Source organism: Notolepis coatsorum (assembly GCF_963971535.1).
Source record: "Notolepis coatsorum genome assembly, chromosome: 9".
In the NCBI taxonomy this organism is placed as follows: domain Eukaryota; kingdom Metazoa; phylum Chordata; class Actinopteri; order Aulopiformes; family Paralepididae; genus Notolepis; species Notolepis coatsorum.
This window is the reverse complement of record NC_140173.1, coordinates 112,490,528-112,515,804: the sequence shown is the minus strand read 5'-3', so window position 1 is coordinate 112,515,804 and position 25,277 is coordinate 112,490,528. Positions and strand designations below refer to the sequence as shown.

The 25,277-nt window shown below is 46.7% G+C and overlaps 1 protein-coding gene across 1 annotated transcript in view; it reads right to left on the bottom strand.

The window, feature by feature from the left end:
* Window positions 1-2,431: 2,431 nt before the first annotated feature.
* kcnk18 (potassium channel, subfamily K, member 18) overlaps window positions 2,432-25,277 on the bottom strand; it is a gene marked incomplete at both ends in the record, with an annotated part of 61,691 nt that continues 38,845 nt past the window's right edge. The window contains one exon of the mRNA XM_084321966.1: window positions 2,432-3,261. Within this exon, the coding sequence (XP_084178092.1) occupies window positions 2,432-3,261 (830 nt within the window). The remainder of the gene's footprint in view (window positions 3,262-25,277) is intronic.

Below are 25,277 nucleotides of genomic sequence, written 5' to 3'. Positions count from 1 at the left end.
TTCTTTAAGCAGGCAGAACAGTTGCTACCTAAAATGCATTACAACAGGGGACCATGGCAAGCCAGGGGCTTCTTCCGGCACATTATCGGCTTGGCACGCTAGGGGCTTTGGCTCCAAGCCTGCAGGTATACCCTACTCGCTGATTGACATCTACCGGCTGATTGCTCTTCCTATTTAGACCTGGCTCAGATGTCATGAGGCTGCCAGATCATAGTTTCCTATTTACAAATCAGTCCATACACTATTGCTTAGCCTCATGTCAGTCAATTGCTTTACCTAACGTGTCTTGTCCTCCTTTGCTCGCAGTTCCTTACCTGGCTTCACACCCTGCTCCTGAGTCCTGGATCCCCGTGTATGACCTCCGCCTGCCTGACTACTCTTCTCCGTGTGAATCTCCTGGACTGTTTGAGAACCCGCTCCCGGCTACGACCCTCCGCTCGTCTGACAACCCTGTTACTGCCCACTCCCTGGACTGTCTAAGGACCTGATTACCGTATTCTCTCTTTTCCAAATTCTCTGATTCAACATCATCTCTGCCTGTTTGTGTCTGCATCTAGGTTCTGACTTTAGTTAAACCGTTACAGTTAGACGGTTTTAAGGTTTTGAACTCTGATATTTTAGATGTTTGTACTTGTTTGATTTGATGTACATCTTGTTGATGTTCCACTGAATCTTTATCAGAACTGTACTTGTTTGTCCACTGTGTTTATTATGTCTATTGTAAACAGGCCTCTCGTGAAAAAGAGATCTCTATCGCATAGTGTGTTACCTGTAAATAAAGGACACATTTAAAAAAAAATAAAAAAAATATCAGTCATCTGTTGCCCACCTCAATACCCCTTTTTGGGGGGATCTGTCACTGAATCGCCATTCTGAGTTGTTTCCCTTTCCTCAGGTTTTGCATGAGCTTTTCCTCATCTTCCCTGAAGGTTAAAGGTCAGAAGGTATTGTTCCACTGTGGTCACGTGAAGCCTGTTATATGTATTGTGATATCGGGGCGATACAAATAAATGGGACTTGACTTGACGTGCTGCGAGAGTGTTCTGTGTCAAGTGTAATGAGAACAGCTCAAGCTCATTCTTCATGCAATATTCCAACACCCCATACTGAGAGCTTTTAAATTTCATTGTAGAAGCCGAGCAGACAGTCTTGCTGGAGATCTACAGGAGCATTATGCATGGAAGATGTTAGTCACTAATTCGCCTAAGTAGCAATAACACAATTTGTCAAATGACAGGAGACAGTTAGGAGATAATGTCAGCAGCGAGCAGCTGTAAAGTGAAGTGACAAATTAAATCATTCCATTCGTCATTTAGCTCTCACATATATACCGTCTCTAGCCATACCCCACGTGGAAAACATCTTCTAGTCCTTGCCAACCTGTCCATTCAACACCATGCACAGCACACCAGTTATTGGGTTTACATATTATTTATGAAGTAATACAGAAAATTGCAAATCTTTTCAAACTCATTCATGCCCTGCATGTCATACTAGCCTGCCATTGACAGCACAACAGGAAGTAGGCCTACATAAAACTCCTTGATGTGATATAAATCTCTGTTTTCCACATACCTCAACTCTTATTGAGGACAATCATAACACTGAACATCATCATCCCCACTGTGTGAAAGGGTGCATGCACATTCTAATTTATTTTATGTTGCTCATGCTAACAACACAAGAGCCAGCACTGGGGACAAACTGAACAGTATCTCCAGGTCCACCCTGGCAGGACATTCAACCCCTCTTCAAAGGGGTATTCCACCAACATTTACTTTTAGGCTGTAATACTACAGAATTGGATGTTTTTCCTCTTGTTTTAGGAGTTTTGAGGTATGATTGAGCACTCAATGTGAGGAGGAAAATGCAATCCTATGACATCAAATTGAATTGGCTGAGATGGTTGAAATAAACCTTTATGACCAGTGATGTTCCCGTACTAAACATTTACATGTTTGTTTTTTTCCTATAATTCTATGTTTAATATAGACACTCTAACTTACTTTCAACTGTCTCAGGTAGTGCAATTCAATAATACCATAGGCTTGCATTCTCATTCTCACTTTGGGAGCTTATAACTCAAACCCATAAAATAACCCCCCTCCCCCCCAAAAAATCTTTGCAAATCTTTAGGGAAACATACATTTTTGCAGAATTTCAACCCTTTCACTGCCACACTACAGAAGGTTAACCCTTTACTATCACACTACAGACGGCCGTCTGTAGTGTGATAGTAAAGGGTTAACCTTCTGTAGTGTGGTAGTGAAAGGGTTAACCTGCTGTCGTGTGGCAGTGAAATGGTTAACCTTATGTCACAGTGCGGCAGTCCATTTCAGTGGCGACCTTCTGACCCGCAGCTGTGAACCGCGAATTATTGCAACTCTCAAAATGACGCCACCGGGTCACCGGCGTCGACCCTCTTGCAGACTCAGCTGCTCTCCTCATTCTCGAAGGCCCTTCCCCGACTGATGAACTTGATGCACTGGCGGTAGCAGCTGACGATGCGCGACTGACTCAGCTTGAACGCCATGGACATGATGGCCATGCCGGTGATGATGAAGAGGGAGGTGATCATGAAGTAGTTGGGGTGGTTGGGCACGATGTCGCCGAAGCCGATGGTGGTGAGCGTGATGAAGCAGAAGTAAAAGGGGTCGAAGCCCTTCCACTGGTCCTCCCACAGCGGCAGGATCAGACCCACCACAAAGATGTAGGCGAACACCACGATGAGGATCAGCACAAAGGGCACGTCTAGTTGATCCATGTCCTCCCCTATGCCCGTGAAGTCCCAAATGGTGTAGTCCTTGGGCGGCTTGGGCATGCGGTCCAACTCCGGGCAGGACAGGCTCCTCAGCAGCGGCCCGTGTCTGGCGAAGTTCTCCCGGGAGAGGATCTTCTCGAAGATCTCCGCGTTGTCGCGGAGCTTGATAGACTTGCGCTTCACGTCCGCCTGGCTGTGGATCACCTGCCTGATGTCCATGGTCTCGCGGATCACCACGTCGTGGGTGAAGACGAAGGTGCCGTCCTCCAGGGCCCGGTGGGTCGCGTTCCCCTCCTTCTTCCCCGACCGCCTGGGGGACCAGGTGTGGTGGCAGAGCTGCTTGCAGAGGGTGTGGAGGCGGATGTAGGCTTTGGACATCAGCACAGCCAGGATGTCGCCTACGTCCATGATAACCAGCAGCATGAGTGGGATGCCTACCATGGCGTAGAAGACACAGGCCACCTTACCAGGCAGGGTCACTGGGTAGATTTCCCCGTAACCTACAACAACAACACAGAACAGGAAGTAGTTCAGGACAAGACACAAAGAAGTCAGATTCTCACACCAAGTATAATGTGACCCAGATCTGATTGATTAACCAGCAAAAAAATATATATACATATATAAAATATGATTTAGGTGTGAGAGAGACAGTGAGTGTGTGTGAGAGTGTGTGAGAGTGTGTGTGAGAGTGTGTAAGAGAGAGATAGTGTGTGTGTTTGTGTGAGAGAGTGAGTGAGAGAGAGATTGTGTGAGACACGCGCACACACATGCACACACGTGCACACACGTGCACACACATGCACACACACACATATTGGCCAGATGGTGGCACTATGCTCACATTTCTAAATGTACAACTTTGGCAAGACATAATTGTCCACATTTCCAGCGATCCTTGGTCTATAATTGTGCCACTAGATAGAATAATACCTATAGTGCTCAGGTTGTTGGGTTTCACTGCTGCTTATTGGATCTACAACCGTATCTACCCACTCACCCACCACAAGGACAAACAAATAGAGGGTGCAGTGAGTCACACACACACACACGCACGCACGCACGCACGCACGCACACACGCACGCACGCACGCACGCACGCACGCACGCACGCAGGCAGGCAGGCAGGCTGGCAGGCAGGCAGGCAGGCAGGCAGGCAGGCAGGCAGGCAGGCAGGCAGGCAGGCAGGCAGGCAGGCAGGCAGGCAGGCAGGCAGGCAGGCAGGCAGGCAGGCAGGCAGGCAGGCAGGCAGGTACACACACAAGCACGCACACACACACACACACACAGTAACATTTGTAGTCAATCAGTGGTTCTCAACCTTCTTCATGTCATGGACCCCCAAATGAATATAAATAAAGTCTGTGTAAAGCAATGAAAAATATGTTTTCTGAGTCCGTCACATCACCGCCTAAAATACATACCTAAGTAAATGGAATATTGCTCCACTTCTACAAGGCCCATTTGCATGTTCTTGGTATCTAGGGACATCTATGGACCTCAGTGAATGTATTCCCAGTGTCATAAATATTGTGTCTATTACTAGGCTTGCTTAAATTGTGATGAAACAAAGGAGAATATGAATTATGATTTTTCTTTGCATATTTGACAGTGAATAAACACCATGCTAAAAATTACCAGACATGAAAAACTGCCACTGAGCTCGTTCAGTACCTTCTTGAGAAATGAATAAAGGGAAGGTGATTAAACAGAAGGTTTTGTAGATACAGTACTGAATTCTCCCATCCGGACCAATGCTATTTGAAATATTATTATAGAATATAGAATAGCCTATAAATTACCTTATTGTAGCCAATCCACATTTATGGATTGGGCCAAATCTTCTCTTTCAAATGGCCGAGTTCAATTTGGATTTAGTATCACCAGGCATGCATGAAGAACAGAGAATGAAATCTACTGTATGTACAGTAGGTTTTTTTTATTCTTGCAAGAGCTCCGCACATTTTGAAACTGATTTCAAATCGGATGGTTGCTAAATGCTCAAAATAGGGGAGACAAACTAACTGAGCTCCTATGCCAATAACGTTCAGTTTTGTGGTATATAATCCAGAGTAATCCCGAGTCATGCATCAAAAGTACTCCTGAAAATCATCAAGAACAGAATAGAACCCATAATTGAACATCAGCTCTCGGATAGCCAAATGGGTTTTCGCAAAGGAAAAGGAACAAGAGATGTAATCTGCCAACTCAGAATCATTGGTGAAAAATCGATAGACCAACAGAAGAAGCTGTATATTTGCTTCATCGATTTCACAAAGGCCTTCGACAGAGTTGAACATACATCAAAATACCAGTTTCTGACCGAAGAATCATTGCCAATTTATACTGGAGGCAGAAGGCTAATGTTAGAATAGGAAAGGAGAGGGCGGTTAGGTGGCCGAGCGGAGATTGCGTTCGTCACCAGCCCCGGAGCTGTGAGCTGGATTCGCCTGTTCGAATCCAGCTCACAGCTCCGGGGTTGTCACCAGCTTGGCTGGCCGTCTGCACTAATACAATTGGCTGTATTAGAGGGTGGGAGAAGCTGGCGGGGTGGGTCCGGGTCGTTGTAAACAGCGACTCCTACAGTTCGGTCGGGGCGCCTGCTAAGCGCGGATAGGACTCGAGGGGGATAGTGTGGTCCTCCCACACGCTACGCCCTCTCGATGAGAATCCGCACTGCCAGGTGAAAAGAAGCGGTGATTGGCTGGACGTGTGTCGGAGGAAGCACGTGGTAGCCTCCACTCTCCCAGATGATCTGACTGTGGGGGGTAAGTGCGCAGCGACCAGGAAGGGACTGGGAATTGGCATACGACTAACATTGGGATGGGAGAAAATCGGAGGAAAATGGAGGGGGAAAAATACCAAAAAAAAAAAAAAAAAAAAAAAGAATAGGAAAGGAGAAATCAAGAGACTTCCCGGTGGAGAAGGGTGTAAGACGCAAGATGCATCTTGTCCCCTGTACTCTTTACAGCGAATCACTGATGAAAAAAGGTCTGAGAGGAGGGAAAGGAGTAAAACTTGGCGAAGAGAACATCACCAATATAAGATACGCGGATGACACTGCTATAGTCTGTAACTGTCAAGAAGATCTACAGGACATGATGAATAAGCTGAATGGCGAATGCAAAAATTATGGAATGTCGCTAAACACAAAGAAAACTAAAGTAATGATAATTGAAAAAACACCAGGAACTGTTTGTAAAATACAGGTGGATGGAGAAAAACTTGAACAAGTGAAGGAGTACATGCAGGGTGCGAATCATGGGGGAGCTGGGGCAGCCATGGCTCGCCTAGATCAGACATCAGCTCCCCTGAAAACATGATTTGTGAATTTTTGGGGGGTCTCTAAATTACTGAAAATAAATGCTATTTTTGCCATGCATTTCTCATTTTTCTGTAATTATCTGTATCATCATCGTGTATAATAATAAAATTATGCTATTTTGATGTATCATTAATGATTTGCGCACTAATTCACTGTAATAGACAATAGCATAAATATGCACTGCAGATATACCCTATATCGGCACTGCAGATATACCCTACTCGTAATAGATGGCAACATGCTATTCTTGCGTTTACCATTCGAAGCGTGGCGGCGCTGCAGCCTGCAGGCACAAATCAAACTTCATCAAACAAGCGTAATGTCGAAAGTTAAATGAAATATCAAAGAAGTAAGCCTGGTTTTACAAAGAATGCGAAGCAGCCTGCTGCGGGGACTACTTCTGTCACATGCAGATTTTGAGAATTGGGCAAATCTTCACCATCAGGTCGGTGGCGATAATGTTGCATTTGCCTACTACTATAATAATGTTAGACTCGATGTGTTTGGTCGTGGACTTGTTGTTCGGTATTGGTTCATCCGTGTGTTTATGTGTAAATAGGACTGTTGTGTGTGAATTTGAGTGTTGGATCAGAGGGGTAAATCTGAGCATGTGTATTTTAATATGTGCGTCTCCATCATGCCTGCAGACCTGTGTGGTGTGGACTATGTGTGGTTCTGTAACGTTACTCATACCCAGAGTCATATTCTATGACTCTGCTCATACCTATAGCCTAATAGGGCCCGTGTCGACCGGGGACGTTTTATGAGTTGTCAGCTCCTGTCTGTCATTCATTTCTATGCCACAGACGCTGCCGGTGCGTTCCTTTTCCCAGCGCCGCGCCTCGCGTTTTTGCGGCAGTTGCGAGACCCAGGAAAAAGCGCTCTGAGCTTTTTTTTTTTTTTTTTGGACGCTGAAGCAAAGAGGATGATAGACTATTTTGAAATGTGGACGCTGAGGAAGATGCTGAAGATAACATGGAAGGATAAGATCAAGAATGAGGAGGTACTGAGAAGAGCGGGTATGCAAGGAGGACAGCTGCTGGAGAGGTTGAAAAAGAGAAAGATGGAGTTGTGCGGGCGCCAATGCAGAGGAAGGGGGGGGGGGGGGGGGTGGGACTAGGGATTGGGGGTGTGGGAAGCCGCTCGCCACTCTCTCCCAGAGGGCCTTGGAAGACCAAGAAGAGGCTGGGTAGACGACGTCTGTGATTGGAGCGGAGTGAGAGGCGGAGTCACGGAGTTGGAGAGAAGAAGTGGGGACAGAATGGGTTGGTGGAGAGTGATAGGCAACCTTCGGAACGAAGAAGCCACCTGATGATGATGAATAAGCGAATAAAAAAAATTTCATAAGCAAGTCATTTGTTTGAAGGGAGCTAGAAGCCTTTGGGAAGTGTAGTTTTGAAAAATTCCAACGCTCATTGAAAGCTCTGGATGTCCTCTTCTCAAAATGACTCAAATTACTACAATTCAGCGGCGGTCGCTTTTTCAAAATGGCGGACACCACATTTCAAAAACAAAAATCTCACTAATAACACTTGAACCTATTGGTAAACAAATGTATTGATGAAAATATACATTATAACTGCTATTGTGACATGGTTATGATGTTTATTCTTGAATACGTTTGAAAAAAAAAACTGACAGTCTGGAGAGCTTGATTTATGACGTGTGTCGGTCCCGTTGGGCTTAAGAGGTTAAGGGAGTTCCAGGGGTTGCCAGAAAATAGGCCAATTTTAGGACCATTCTGATCACTTTGATTTAATCATATCCAACAACAGAAAGCTTACCATATGGGGTCAAAATCTTAAAGTCTGTGTAAAGGAAATTCATATATTTTTTCTAAACACATTATACATGTTGAGGATTTTTTGGGACGGGCCTGAAATCTTGGATCAATGATGCACTAGCGTTAGCACATCCTTAGCGTTGTTTCACTGAGGTTAATTGATTATGTAAATTGAGAGAGCAAGACATGGAGAGAGAAGAGACAGGGAGAGAGAAGAGGCAGGGAGAGAGAGAAGAGCGAGATAGAGAGAGAGAGATGTGTGGTGTCATGAGACACACCCCCAGCGTTTCAGAGCAGAGGATACTGCTTTTATTTTTACTGATTAGGCCGGGGACATGCATTATAAATGCCTTTTTTCTTAGCATGGTTTTATAGTATTACAGGTTAGTATCAATGGGTCTGTGTCTCTAATTACCATATTGACTCATCAGTCTAGTCTCGAGTTCACGAGATCATCCCTCACTCAACTAAACTGTTCTGATTTGACGGTTTCTGTGATGTAAATATAGCACTGAATTGCATAACTAACGCCCCCTCTATGGTTGACAGCGACAGCAAACAGAGCAGGCAGATAGTGTAACCTGACACTTCCTCAAACAGAGCGAGGCAGACAACGAGCGAGTGAGAGAGAGAGAGAGAGAGAGAGAGAGAGAGAGAGAGAGAGAGAGAGAGAGAGAGAGAGAGAGAGAGAGAGAGAGAGAGAGAGGAGCTTCTGTCGGGGAAACAAACCGCACGCGAGGAAGCAGCAGTAGCACATACTCATTTACACACAACCTGGGCTGGACCTCGCGTGGGGAAGCAGCAGTAGCACCTACTCATTTACACACAACCTGGACCTCGTGGGGAAGCAGCAGTACCACATACTCATTTACACACAACCTGGACCTCGCGGGGAAGCAGCAGTAGCACATACTCATTTACACACAACCTGGGCTGGACCTCGCGTGGGGAAGCAGCAGTAGCACATACTCATTTACACACAACCTGGACCGCGCAGGGAAGCAGCAGTAGCACATACTCATTTACACACAACCTGGACCTCGCGGGGAAGCAGCAGTAGCACATACTCATTTACACACAACCTGGACCTCGCGGGGAAGCAGCAGTAGCACATACTCATTTACACACAACCTGGACCTCGCGGGGAAGCAGCAGTAGCACATACTCATTTACACACAACCTGGACCTCGCGGGGAAGCAGCAGTAGCACATACTCATTTACACAGTGCTTATGGGCGGAGCGAGGCCAACACAGCCTGAAATCCAAAGTGAGAAAAATGTGGCTTTTGAGTACTTGATTAGAAATATAAAACAATGAATTTTTTTTAATAAAAGCTTACAGATGTCTTCAATAGACTCACAGGAATTGTGTAAAGTTGCCCAAATAGTGCTAGGAATAGCAATGCATGTCCCCTTTAACACTTTGAATGCCCATCACGAGATATCTCGGGTTATCAGCCCGCGGGTTGAATGCCCATCGCAAGAATTCTCGTTTTATTTTTTTTATTAGCGATCTGAATTCATATTTCATCAACCGAGTCTACCGTTGGTAAACCTGCCCCGCCAGGCGCTCAGATGTGAAAAAAAGCGCCCCTATTGTCTCCCAGATGGTAATGCACCATTTTGGATTGGACTCAATGAAAATGGATGAGAAAAAAAAACTCCGGAATCCACATTTTACTTCTCACGCATGTAACCGGAGCCGATCAGATTCATTCTGGACCCTCAGCACAGCGTGTAATATGTGTTTTACAGTATACGCGTGGGATCAATAAAAGGATTGATTTTTGGAATGGCGATCAGGAATTGGAATAATCCATTTGGATACCATCTGATCTCAGGTAAGGAATCTATTTGACCAGTCTTAGGATAATCAGACCTGTTTTCACGGAGATATAAGCAGGGAACAAAATAACTAGACGCCCATTGCCAAATGCGTGTAGATTTACCGTCTGGCGTCTGAAAATAATAGTCTGCCCGCCAGCTGGCGTGTAGTTCATATCGATACTCTTATTTTGAAAATCCTGTGCAGGTCTCATTGCCGCCCCAAGCGCAGCTCCAGTCATAATATCTGGGCTCCGGCAGCTAGAAACTTTCCGTTCATATGATACTCTTATTTTGAAAAACCCTGTAGCAACTCCGCAAGTCATATCCGCCCCAGTCCGTGCTTCTGCTCCATTAAAGCCGAGCAGAGCAGCGATACACAGCATGCAGCCATAGAGCAGACTATTTGATTCCTTAAGGGCTCGAAGTTGCCTGGGTTTTGGTCATATGCTCCCGAAATGCTCCCGCTGTTTGACTGCTTCTGTGTGCAGTGAAAACTACTATGATTTGCAACCTAGTTATTCATTTAATTCGGGGCAAACTAGCGCTAGCCGCGCAGAGCTAACGCTGCTCCGCATAAACACAGAGAGAGAGAGAGAGAGAGAGAGAGAGAGAGAGAGAGAGAGAGAGAGAGAGAGAGAGAGAGAGAGAGAGAGAGAGAGAGAGAGAGAGAGAGAGAGACAGAGAACAGCAGGCTGACTAGAAGAGGGTGGGGGCTAGCGGGGGAGGAGCCGTCTGTGTGTGTGGTGTGTGCGCGCTGACAGAGAGGAATGACAGAGGAATAACGACCAGTTGACTGACTCATTCCTTCAGTCCACTAAAAATTATGCTAATATTCCTTATGTTGTTTATGATATTAATTGAAAATAGCATATGAGAGTATTATATAGTAATAATAACACATGGCGATATACTAAAAAGCTATTTATAATTTTTGGCTAGTAAAAAATCTGCCCGGCTGGTAGTTTTTAAAATCTACCAGCCAAATGGCTGGTAAGTCAAAAAGTTAAGTTTGTTCCCTGGATATAAGCTTTTCCCCTATAATGTGATATGGCTGTTTGACTGTAAGAGCGATCAGGAACTGAGAGAATAATTTTCAGCTTGCGGCACCAGCGGAGGTTTCTCTATGACAACACGTGAAACACAAATTCACTAATAATTCTTAATTATTATTAATTTACATATATATATATATTATTTCTTTTTTAAATTATTATTTTTTTATTTATTTTTATTAGAAAAGTTTTCATCTGTAAAAAGAATATGCCAGTGAATTTTTTTTCTTCTTCAAAAATGGCCAAGATTGACAGCTCTGAGCAGGCCTGCACTGCAGTAATGACTGCAGTAATATTCGTGCAGAATAACTTCACAGGTTGACCCAATGTTAAATAAATAATAAATAATAGCCAATCAAAATAGGCTATTAACTTCATCTAAGCACGGTCTGTGCAGTTAAACTCTTGCCATTGAATGGAGGATTTAATGATTGACAGCCCTTGACATCCAATACACGGAGGTTGAATGATTGGCAGCCTTGCTAATCCAATCAGAGTATGGCTCCTACGACTGCAGCTCTGTAGCTACACGGCTGTTTCTCCCCCCGCGGGATTGATTGATTGATTGAAAATGTTATTAACAGAGCACTGAGAGCAGCCACGTTCGAAACCTCTATATTAGTGTATCTAACATTTAGCACTTTAATAGTGGGACATTTACTGAGGACCAGCACAACACACATGTGGATATTATGATTTAACAAGTCTATCTGTCCAGGAGGATGACAACATTATTGCAGGTACTGTAAGCATAAGCAGGCAGCCTAGCAGTTTCTAGCTTGGATGCTAATAACTACTAACGTTATCACGCTAGCTTGGGTGTAATGTATCACGTTGGCTGCTGGCTGCTAATGCAGCCTGCAGATAATATTTGCATGTGCACTGTGTTAGTGGTGAATGAATGAATGAATGAATGTTGCCGCTAGCTTGTGGTTAGGCTAGCGTACTTTGCTGATGCACGGCTGATCTAGTGCCTCTGTGGCTCTGCTGATTTGTCACGGTGAGATTCATGTGGTGGAACTTTGGTGTGCTCTTATGAATGAGAACTGCTATCTTGTCCGTTGTGTGTGGGTTTGTGTCTGAAACGACCGGTGGCTTGTGTGTGTTGCGTGAGATGCAGAAGTAAACATGGCCAGGCATTGTAGTTCTCTGACCGCTTTCACCCACAGTTAAAGGAGACATGACATGCTGGTTTGATGAAATGTATAGTGTAAATGAAATTAATAGTTTATGTATATTCAATAGTAGTATTGATAGTATATTAGCCTGTTCCCCCCCACGGGGTCGGTACCGACCCCTTTTGACATTATGATCATATAGGCATATTTTTATGAGTGATGGAAATAATTAGCAATTTTAAAATCAACCGTTTTCAAGTATTAACATCACTAACATGTCACAAAAGCATGTAGAATGTAAAACGTTAGGTTGGCAATAGGTTAGCAATAGGTTTACCTTTACATACCGACATCCGTCTGGCCACACCGCTATCCGCTTACCTTCATAAGCAGGTGTGTGGTCACCTACTCGCTTCCTTCCCAAACTTTCACCACAAGGCGAGGTCAAGGGCTGCAGTGGCGTCCTGACGCTGAGCGTCACCAGTATTCATAGAACTTGGTTATATACATAACCTTACGCTCTATTTCATACTGGTTTCCGCTCAGCGTCATTCTGCACAACAGGAGCTGAGCGGAAGCCAGAAGCTCAACAAATGTACCCCGCTGAGGCCCCCCACAACCATCAGACCGGAGAGGACCGAGCCCCCCCAACCCTCCCTAATGTTGGATACCCTCCCTATTGGGAGACGGATCCGACCGTGCGAAGAGAAACTCGAGCAACTCAACGCACAGGGTGAGCAAATCGCGGCTTGACCCCACGACTACGCACACGCACAACCCGCATGCCACCAGGGAACGAACGGAAGGAACAACCCTCGTTACTGCCCCCAAAACACGGGGTCAAGAGCAAACTCAACCCCGCGGCAAGGCCGTAGCAGCGGAGCGCGAAGGAAGACCCAGACCCACTGAAGGGACTGGATCCCCTGGAAAAAAAGGGCCCGGAGAGGTCAATGACGCCAAGCATCAAGACCTCACCAGGCGGTCACTTAGTGACACCGCCCCCCACATCGCCAGCGTATTCGGACAGGGCCCCTCCAAGAGCGGGCCCTTCCCCCCACGCCGCCTGGCACACTGACCCTGCAACACAGGCAGTCAGCATGGCCGTAACTTGAAGCACTCAAAAGGCTAACCATAACGGAAGCAGGCAGCGCACCGGGGAGACGACCCCAGAGGGGTCAATCCCTTAAACCAGGCAGCAGGCTTTAGACCCGAGCCTGGAGCACTGTGGACGAGACAGGCGCCAAAGGGGTCAACTGAAAACAGCACCCCGGCGGAAGGGGCGTATGCTGGCATTGTTGCGCACCATGACAAAGCCTCCACCAAAAAAAACCCACCCAGAGGGGTCGAGGCAGAGAAGGCTGACACGATTGGCAGACGTCATGAACGTGCAGGGGCACACTCAACCGGGTAACCCGGGAGTTGACTCTGCTCCAACACACCAGGGAATCAACCACCCTCTTGGTACCACATGCGGTGGTTGTTCCTATAACCCCTCAAGAAAAAACTCCAAAACACACCTGCGGGTATACACTGGCTATACCGCAGTACAAGTGTTTCAGTTTTCAAAAAGGGTTATTCCAGGCCTACGGATCGACGAAACACAACTTCGGACCGGGCCCGGCGGCTCGGGAAGCACACAGGGCTACCAGAGGAAGTCCAGAAGACCACCCCAACAGCCCCCTCTTCGCCATGCGTGAGAGAGGAGCGAAAAGAAAGGAGAACCAGCCCCTTCATGATAGGGCCAGGTACAACGTGTACCCAACAAAGGGTCTCCGTAACGCCCAACCCTGTGACACCCGGGCCGACCCGGCATTTTTCCCCCCGAAAAAAGCACAAGTCCCTCAGGGTACCAGAACAGCAGATCTGCGTCCCCGGCGGACAACGGGTTAACTGACCTGGACCAGCGCGACCAGAACCAGTCCCGTGCCCTAACCACGCCGACATGCCCACTCCAGGAGAGGGGGTAGGTATGCGTGTCAATCTAAAACATGAAAAGAGGGCGCCACCCAGACGGTCCCATTTGTACCGCGCTCAGTGGCCCACCCCAAGGGCGTGAGACCCCTCTACCTATGTTCTGATCTATTCCGTTAACATCCCCCAGATATGAACGAGAATCCGTCGAGACCCAGTAACATGCGCTCGGAAGAGGAAAAAATCCCCCATCCCAGTTGCCCTATAAAAACGCTGTTTTAATAACGAGCAACCAAGGCGTACTAGCCTCCTGCATGATTCTTATCAGAAAACACCCCGAGCCAGCACTATGTACGCGTCGAGACCCAAACACATCAATGGATAGTCTAACCAGACACCAGACATTGGTCCTTCAAGTCGCCTGGGAGAACGACAAGAAGTTGTCGTGCTTCATATTCTTCACTCTTTTTATTATTAAAAAGAAAGAAACACCGACTGACATGAATCCCACGTGATGCGGCCGAGGGTAAAAATTGTTTACATTCTTACATCCCGCCACCCTCACCACAGAGAGGAGACGGGAATCCTCAGAGAGACTTCCCAAGTGAGCCATAGATTGAAAAGTCACGGTAACATTGAGTCATGTGACCAACAGACTCAAGTCACACGTATATCGAGCGTAGTAGAACAGTAATGATGATGGCGCCGCCCCGATCGGCTGCCTCTCTGTTCGCTCCGTCGAGACTGTGTTTACTTTTGTTAATATTTATAGTTTTTAGAGTTTTGTGCGTACCAACTGTTGGTGCATTTAATGTATATGACCGTCAGTCACTCATAGACATTGGATTACGGGAAACTTACCAACTGGATTACTCGCTGGATCAGCTTTCCGAACCACACCAATGGCCTGAAGAAATTCTCCGGAGACTAGGACCAGACCCTTTGTTCCCAGAGCCCAGGAAAAGACGACGAGGAAAGAGGGCTGGGATCCGAAACAGGCTGAGATCCAGACGCCACCGTACACCACTTCCCAGTATATTGCTAGCCAATGTACAATCAATAGACAATAAACTGGATGACATCCGAGCAAGGATTCAATATCAAAGAGACGTTAGGGACTGCAATATCCTTTGCTTCACCGAAACATGGCTCACACCGGAGGTTCCAGATCACGCAATTCAACCAGCGGATCACTTCTTTATCCATAGAAAGGATCGGTCATCATCAGAGTCCGGTAAACAACGTGGAGGAGGTATTGCCTTCATGTTTAACAAAAATTGGAGTGATCCAACGAACGTGAAGGAATTATCCAACCACTGCTCCCCAGAACTGGAATATATAACCATCAAGTGTCGTCCTTTCTTCCTCCCGAGGGAGTTAACGGCGATCGTCCTGGTCGGAGTGTATATTCCACCGCAAGCCAGCAACAAGGTTGCGCTCTCCAGACTACACGACGAGGTAAATAGAATACAAGTGGCTAACGTTAACGCCGCCATTTTAGTACTGGGAGATTTCAATAGCGCCAATCTGAGAAAGGTATTGCCCGACTTCTATCAGCATGTGACTTGCAACACCAGAGGCGGTAACATCCTAGATCACTGTTACACGCAATTTAAAGGTGGCTACAAGGCTCATTCTGATAGTGGCTTTGGCAAGTCAGATCACGCATCCATTTTCCTTTCACCAAAGTATAGACAGAGAATTAAAAGTACTCCCGTAGTCTCGCGAGAGGTGCAGAAATGGGATCTGACGTCAGAAGAGACGATCCGGTCAGTGTTTCACCACACAGACTGGATTGTGTTCCGCGACACAGATAACATTAATGCCTACACGGAGACAGTGCTGGACTATGTCTGTACTAGGGTGAAAGAAACAATCCCCACTACCAAAATGAAAGTTTACCCAAATCAAAAACCCTGGGTAGACAAATCCGTCCGTGAAGCTCTGAGAGAGCGCACCAAAGCATACAATGACGGCCTAGTGGCAGGCAACATGAATGACCACAAGGTGGCGCGACACAACGTAAGGAGGACAGTGTCAGAGGCCAAACGGCGCTACAGGGATAAAATTGAACTCCAGTTTGAACAAGCTGACTCTAGAGCTATGTGGCAGGGGCTCAAAACGATGACAGACTACAAAGGCGCCTCCCTCAAACTGAACAGTGACATCTCCTTAGCAAACGACCTCAATACCTTCTATGCGAGGTTTGATGCTGGTAATAACAACACCAGCTCACAAGCCTCGGCAATGGGGGGGGGGGGGTCGGCTGCTGATGGAGGCGCAGTGTTCAGGGTAACAGAGCATGAGGTGAGGCGGACCTTTAAAAAAGTGAATATCAGGAAGGCAGCAGGTCCGGACGGCATCCCCGGCCGCGTCCTAAAAGTCTGTGCCGACCAACTGGCCCCAGTATTCACTGACATATTTAACCTGTCCTTAGAACAGGCTGTCATCCCCACCTGCCTGAAGAAGTCCACTATTATCCCTGTACCCAAAAAATCCAAGCCTGCTTGCCTCAACGACTACCGCCCTGTAGCTCTCACCTCCATAGCCATGAAGTGCTTTGAGAAGCTAGTAAAGGGCTACATCTGCTCCTCCCTCCCCATCAACATGGACCCCCTGCAATTTGCATACCACCCCAACAGGTCCACGGAGGACGCCATATCCCATGTGCTGCACACAGCAGCATCACACCTGGACAAGAGGCAGAGGAACTATGTGAGAATGCTATTCATCGACTACAGCTCGGCATTCAACACCATAGTCCCCTCCATACTCATAGCCAAGCTCAGGGACCTGGGCTTGGGCTATGACCTCTGCCAGTGGGTCTTGGACTTCCTGACTGGCAGACCCCAGGTGGTGAGAGCAGGCAACTGCACCTCCTCATCCATCACCCTCAACATAGGGGCCCCCCAGGGCTGTGTTCTGAGTCCCCTCCTCTACTCCCTGTACACACACGACTGTGTGGCTCAGCGGAGTAGCAATACAATCGTCAAATTTGCTGACGACACAGTGGTGGTGGGCCTGATCTCTGCCAACGACGAGAGGGCCTACCTGGAAGAGGTCAAGGTCCTGGCGGGATGGTGCCAGGAAAACAGCCTCTCCCTGAACGTCAGCAAAACAAAGGAGATGATTGTGGACTTCAGGAGGTCGGGGGTCAAGGACTACAGCCCCCTCAGCATCGACGGGGCACCGGTTGAGAGAGTCAACAGCTTCAAGTACCTCGGAGCCTACATATCCGAGGACTTGACATGGACCACACACATTAACAGTGTGGTGAAGAAGGCACGACAACGCCTCTACTTCCTCAGGCGCCTAAGGAAGTTCCAAGTCAGCCAGAAGATCCTTAAGAACTTCTACTCATGTACAATAGAGAGCATCTTGACCGGCAACATCACCTCCTGGTTTGGGAATAGCACTGCAAAAGACCAAAGCAGACTACAAAGAGTGACACGTTCAGCCGAACGCACAATTGGAGGGGGGCTCCCCACCCTCCAGAACATTTACTACAAGCGTTGCAAGGGCAAGGCTAAGAGAATCATTAAAGACTCCAGTCACCCGAACAACTGCCTCTTCGAACTGCTGCGGTCAGGCAAGCGATACAGGAGTCTCAAGGCGAGCACAGAAAGACTCAGAAGTAGCTTCTATCCCCAGGCCATCAGGCTGCTAAACGAACAATGAATGAACACTACACAACAACAACCACCAAACGCACATAGCACACACATCCACACGCACACACCCACTTTAAACAAACACACTGTAGCACCCACTCCACACACTTTATAGCACACACCCACTTTAAACAAACACACTGTAGCACCCACTCCCCACACTTTATATTTATGGATGAAGGATTGCACTACAACTCGTACACCTTACTGTAAATTGTACCTAAAATTGTACCTCATCCCATTTCTGCTTTGCACTAGATAGTACTGTACATTAGTACACTGCATAGTATTGTGTATTGTATATTATATGGTAACTCAGAACATTGTACATATGTCTATACCGAACACTGTGACCCATTTTCTTCTTCTAAATTCATGCTATATTATGTTATTATGTTATTTGATACTATCTTGTCTAGCACAGTCTCTGGAGCGTAACAGTAAGAAGCATTTTGTATGAAAGTATTCTGTACTTCTGTATGACAACTATTAAAGAACTTGAACTTGAACTTGAACTAAGTTCCTACGCTCTGCCCCGACAACTTGACAATAACAGACCCTACATACGGGTCTGAAAAAACTCACGGAAGCCGTCGTCCAATAGAAACGTGCCTAGTGACGTTTTCTATGACGGGGGAAACCCATGACTCAACCGCCTGTGATAGGTGCGGAGTCAGGGAACCCCCCCCCCCCCCGTGCCAAGCTGCCTAACAGCTTGGCCCTGACCGAATGAAAAGAGAGTCCAAGAAACCCCCTGACCAATCAGAAGAGGGAAGGAGGGGTTTATCCGGTACCCCCTCGCAAGCCCAACCCTTGCATACGACAACAACAAACAGCCATATGATACCTTAAGTAGCCAATATGCTAATGAACAGCGCAAAGCTAATTCAATGCACGCTAGCCACAGACACATCTGTGAACAGGGTTTATAGCAATGCCAAGTTATGTATGTGTGAACCCGACACCCGTATCTATGTTGTAAGACACAGAAAATTTGATAGAGAGAGAGCGGCCTGAGCCGCGGTACTTTTTCATACACGAGCATTACTGCAGACCAACACAATAGTGTTGCGGCTCAATATCACTGTTTAAGCAACAGAGCACACAACTAACCTATACCTTTATGTGAAGATTCAGGTCGAGGCAGAAAAAACCTTTATCAACCGAGTGTAAGCTGCAGGCCTTGCTTAAGCTTAAAGTGGAGATGAAGCAGTGCGATAAATACATATTCATAGCATCACATTAGTATTTAGATAAGCCACAGAAAAAATCACGTTATAAAAATAAGCAGTTTCTAAGAAAAAACGATTTGTTATGTGCATTTTTGAAGCATTTATCATTATGGGCGCGGCCATTTTGTTGCTGACGTCATGGGGCTTGTTTGGTGTATACACTGCTGGTTAGCTGCCTATAGTGAATGGGTCAGTCAGTAAATAAAATGTTGCCTACAAAACAACGGGACCGCGGTGGTTCTGTTTGTATTGCTCCTGGCTGTTCAAACTAATTTTACCATGTGAGAGAGAGGAAAGTTGGTTAATTTCCACAAACTACCAGTGAAAAAAACAGTGTTGTTGGCACGTTGGCTCAGGCTGGCTGCACTCAGGCGGCGCGACCAGCCTGTAGTGTTGGACAGGGAAGGAGGATCTGCAGCGAACACTTCATTGCCTCGGATTATGTTGTTTGGGTGGGATGTTTGTCCAGAAGACCACTAATCAGCTGAAGCCGGACGCGGTTCTCTCAGTCTTCGACAGACACACCGGCCCAGGCAGTTCAGCGTCGCGGAGCATTCAGCCTGCTGGCTACCTAGATCCACTTCAACCAGCCGAGCGTCGGGAGCTCCAGCAGCTTGTCGATGTGCTAATAGCCTGGAGCCAGCTACCGTTAGCTTGCCGAGGCTCCAGCACACCGACAAGCTGTGTAGCCAGCTACCGTTAGCTTGCCGAGGCTCCAGCACACCGACAAACTGTGTAGCCAGCTACCGTTAGCTTGCCGAGGCTCCAGCACACCGACAAGCTGTGTAGCCAGCTACCATTAGCTTGCCGAGGCTATTAGCACACCGACAAGCTGTGTAGCCAGCTACCGTTAGCTTGCCGAGGCTATTAGCACACCGACAAGCTGTGTAGCCAGCTACCGTTAGCTTGCCGAGGCTATTAGCACACCGACAAGCTGTGTAGCCAGCAGGCTGAATGCTCCGCGACGCTGGTAGTTTGTGGAAATTAACCAACTTTCCTCTCTCTCACATGGTAAAATTAGTTTGAACAGCCAGGAGCAATACAAACAGAACCACCGCGGTCCCGTTGTTTTGTAGGCAACATTTTATTTACTGACTGACCCATTCACTATAGGCAGCTAACCAGCAGTGTATACACCAAACAAGCCCCATGACGTCAGCCATGACGTCTTGCACCATATTGTTTGTTTTGTTGCTTTCATTGCTTTGCTATGTTTTTTTTTTTTTTTTTTTTTTTTAATCTTATACCTTGCCTCACACTCATTTGTTTTTATCAACCTGCTTGTGAAGCACTTTGGTGTCAGCTGCCGCTGCCTGGAAATGTGCTATACAAATAAAACTGACTTGACTTGACTTGTTTGTAACAAAAAATACAGTCCCTCCTTTTAGAAGGGACTCTTTATTTTCTATAAACAAATCATATTTGGGCCGGGAAGGGAACAGGGGGGGACCACAGAGGGAAAAAGTCAACTTTCAGCGAGCCGCTCGGGACTTGCCACCCCGGGGAGCCCTGGAGGGACGGTAAACGATCGGAGGCTGGTCACGGCGATCCCTACCGTCACCTTCGGGCGTAGGGCCGGCTGCAGTTGCGGAGGCGCCCTCTCTCCTCCTGGCCTTCTTTGCCGAAGATCCAGCAGTGGCGGTGGTAGCAGCGGCGGCTACGGCGGCGGAACCCCGACGACGAGCCTGCCGTCTGACTCCACCGGCGACATCGGGCGGGGGGAAATTAGGCTGGAGCACGGAACGCTCCTCCTGCATCTCCCTGCAGATTGAGGTCATCAATTGCAGTGCCGACCCGAAAAGTCCAGCATCGGAGAGGGGTGCCGTCAGAAGTGGAGTCCTCTTCTCCGGCACACACGCTTGCTCCAGCCAAAGGTGGCGCTGGACTAGAGTGGCCAGGGCGCGTACTTTCCCAGCGGCTATGGCCTGCGGCTGGATCAGATGCAGGATGGCTCCTGCCGACTGGGCGAGCTGATCATGTTGCAAATCAGTCAGCTCCGTACCGCCCGTCAGTATCCCGGACATGAATCTCGCCAGCTGCGCGATGTTAGAAGTGGCAGCCAGAGATTGCGTCGCGGAGATAAATGACTGGTCACTCCAGAAAGCCAACCGCCTCGCCGATTTCCCTTGGGGAACTGGCTTCCGTAACGGCTCCCACACCACCTCAGGACAAAGGAGCGCCGCCATCGGCCTATCAAGCCGAGGCACGCCCTCCTTCATGCCTTCTACCAAACCCACCACCCTCGTGACTTGCACGTAGGCGGGGGTGAGGCCCATGATGTGGGAGACCACCTGTCCCTGACGGACGTAGGCCTCCATTGAGGGGAAAAATGGACAGACAACGTCCACCCCTCTCACCGGACGGCGTTGCCATAGATGACCTATGAGATCGTCAGGAATAGGAACAGGCAGTGGCTGCGGCAGCGGCACGCCGTTTGCGACTGCCGCCGCCGCCATGAGCTCGGGGAACAAAGCATGCAGTTCCCCCTGCATACTTTCCCCCACCGAGCTCGCGTCCCTCACATGCAGCAGACTACTGGTTAAAGAGCCACATTCTGATGTGGCTGATAGCAGGGCATCCCGCCGCCGAGTCGGAGGTTCTAACCCAACATCCGCGTACAAGGAATCCCAAGGAGACATCTCACCCCCCTCCAGTGTTACCTGGACGGGCGGCGGACATGTCTCCACCGGGACTTCGAACAAGAACCCGTCCGCTTCTACCATGTAGTCCTCTGTTTCCATCGGCCATGGAGAATCAGACGCATCCTCATCCGGCTCCAGCAACTCACCAAAACCAGGCCGTTCGCATCTACAAGCCACCATCTTGCGACGGGAGCGAGCTGACGCAAAAAAGGTTTGCGTCTCAAATCCCCCGCAACCAGAGGAGCCGGCCGCCCAACAGCGGACGACTCCCCGGAGGCAGAGGAACCAGAGCCGGAACCAGGCCATCGCACAGGAGACGGCGCTGGTGCACCAGCTCCTTGGAGAGGCAAACTATCTATCGGACGCCAACCGGGCGTGGCTGCCGACCACGAAAGAGGCCTCAACCCCGCTCCAAGATGCACGACAGAGGAGGCAATGGAGAACCGCTGGTGAAGGGTGACGTTGCTAATGCGACCCTCCGAGGTAAACATTATGACTTAGCTTTTTTCTTTTTAAAATATATGAGAGAAAGAAAAAAGCAAGGAAAAAATGTAAACACGTATCAACTTTCTTCAACTAAACAACCTCGTCAAGTGGGGTATATACCAAGGCACTTCCTTGTGGTGAAAGTGAAGAAGGAGGCGAGTAGGTGACCAGGGGTGTGGGGTGTGGCCAGACGGATGTCAGTATGTAAAGGTACATTGTGGAGTTTTTATTCAGTGCTGTGCACGAAGTGAGGTTAGTGCAGAATGACGCTGAGCGGAAACCAGTATGAAATAGAACTACAATTCCCATGGTTCAAAATGTCTATTTCCGTTTCCGGCTTGGATAGACGATCGCAAATCGAAAACTTAAAACGATATAATGACACTTTGAACCTATTGCTAACCTATTGCCAACCTAACATTTTACATTCTACATGCTTTTGTGACATGTTAGTGATGTTAATACTTGAAAACGGTTGATTTTAAAATCGCAAATTATTTCCATCACTCGTAAAAATATGCCTATATGATCATAATGTCAAAAGGGGTCGGTACCGACCCCGTGGGGGGGAACAGGCTAATATACTATCAATACTACTATTGAATATACATAAACTATTCATTTCATTTACACTATACATTTCATCAAACCAGCATGTCATGTCTCCTTTAACTGTGGGTGAAAGCGGTCCGAGAACTACAATGCCTGGCCATGTTTACTTCTGCATCTCACGCAACACACACAAGCCACCGGTCGTTTCAGACACAAACCCACACACAACGGACAAGATAGCATTTCTCATTCATAAGAGCACACCAAAGTTCCACCACATGAATCTCACCGTGACAAATCAGCAGAGCCACAGAGCCACTAGATCAGCCGTGCATCAGCAAAGTACGCTAGCCTAGCCACAAGCTAGCGGCAACATTCATTCATTCACCACTAACACAGTGCACATGCAAATATTATCTGCAGGCTGCATTAGCAGCCAGCAGCCAACGTGATACATTACATCCAAGCTAGCGTGATAACGTTAGTAGTTATTAGCATCCAAGCTAGAAACTGCTAGGCTGCCTGCTTATGCTTACAGTACCTGCAATAATGTTGTCATCCTCCTGGACAGATAGACTTGTTAAATCATAATATCCACATGTGTGTTGTGCTGGTCCTCAGTAAATGTCCCGCTATTAAAGTGCTAAATGTTAGATACACTAATATAGAGGTTTCGAACGTGGCTGCTCTCAGTGCTCTGTTAATAAAATGTTCAATCAATCAATCAATCCCGCGGGGGGAGAAACAGCCGTGTAGCTACAGAGCTGCAGTCGTAGGAGCCATACTCTGATTGGATTTGCAAGGCTGCCAATCATTCAACCTCCGTGTATTGGATGTCAAGGGCTGTCAATCATTAAATCCTCCATTCAATGGCAAGAGTTTAACTGCACAGACCGTGCTTAGATGAAGTTAATAGCCTATTTTGATTGGCTATTATTTATTATTTATTTAACATTGGGTCAACCTGTGAAGTTATTCTGCACGAATATTACTGCAGTCATTACTGCAGTGCAGGCCTGCTCAGAGCTGTCAATTTTGGCCATTTTTTAAGAAGAAAAATGGCATATTCTGGCATATTCTTTTTACAGAGGAAAACTTTTCTAATAAAAAAAAATAAAAAAAATAATAAAAAAAAAAATATATATATATATATGTAAATTAATAATAATTATGAATTATGAGTGAATTTGTGTTTCACGTGTTGTCATAGAGAAACCTCCACTGGTTCTAGAATATTACAGTACAGGGTGATTATCATGGAATCTTTTTTCCCCCCGTGAAAACGAGGGCTTTTCAAAATGCTATAAAACGGAAATGAACCGATAAAAAAACAATCCGCTTCGACAATGTTGACTGGAAATGAGTCATTGATAAGCGACGGGCAGATTAGACACATAGCCATAATTTAAAACATAGATTAGGCGATATTAATGCTAACATTGAAGTGGATGGTGGGCATTCAAGCACTAAATGTGCGCCCCCTGCTGGGCACTGAAAGTGTTAAGGCCCCCGTTGAGAACCACTGGCCTATAATGGAGACATTTTAAATCTAGTTCTTCACTGCCACCTGCTGGTCAAAGCTTTTGCTTTAGTTGGTGATTACAATGCTCAAAGTGTTTTTAAAATATAAATCTAAAATGTAAAAAATAATAAATAAATAAATTAAACCATGTAAATAATATGTTTTTTTAATATTTTACTGTTATTATTATATTATTTCAATATTATTTGAATTGGCTGAATCTACTAAACCTTACTAGGACTTGTGTATAATTTATGGACACATGGATGATATGCATGTGACTTATTATGAGTGAACATTAACGGTGCATACAGTGCAGGTATGTAGTCCTGTGTAGCTCAAGGTGCTGTTAGCATCATAATGTCAATAACACTGGCTTGAGGCCCACTGGTGCCATCCATACTGAAAGATGTGTATGTAGTTATTCCATGGTAAAGTGCTTTGTGTCTCCTATAGCACTGGAAAAGCACTATAGACATGTTGCTGATGAGGATGATGGACAACACCATTAAAGGCTCTATGCTCCTAGCTCCTATCTGGCAGAAGTCTTGTAGGAAGGGCGGAAATAGGTTAATTGTAGATGCAATGCCTTTACTGTAGTCAGCAAAGTTTTTACAGCTTGTGCAAAAGGACCAACCTGTTTCAAATGTACACACAGGGAATTCTGTTAAAGTATAATGATACAAAATGCACAATTTTGTCTTTATTAGCAGTCAACAGCATATTTAGGCGCCTTGAAAACGATATCATGTCCTAAACCCATATTTTCTTAGTTTTGGAGAGATAGATAGGATTACCAGATAATACCAACACAATATGCGGATGACTGTCTGCCTCTAACCTCTAATACGCTTTCTGCAGTGATGTGAAAAGCATCTTGTTCTCAGAGTGGCTTTCTTCCAGTGATTTGTGGCCTTCCTGTGGCAGCACAGCCATTAGCTATTAGCTTACTCCCTAACCACCCCAGCTATCATATATCACAAAGTAACAGACTTCCTAATGTTGTTTTACAGGGCTGTTACACATATTTACTGCAGTTTGCCTTTGTAGGGCAGCACTGATACAGTGAAATAATATACACATGTAGAGGGGTACAGATATAGTGGTATACATTACATACACATGTAGAGGGGTACAGATATAGTGGTATACATACATGTTGACAGTCACCTGGGGAGCAACAATAATAGGTTCATGACGACAAGGTCCTTCTTTAGCCTTTAATCAGCATGGTTTATTTCACATTGCATATGCACCATGAGACCTTCTCTCTCTGTGAGAGGTAGATGAGGAAGAGATCGAGGGGGAGGGAACAATCCCATTTATACCCTCTTACCTGACCTCAACTACAATAGCTACGTCTCCTTGCGCCTATAGCGCCCTCTTGTGGAACAG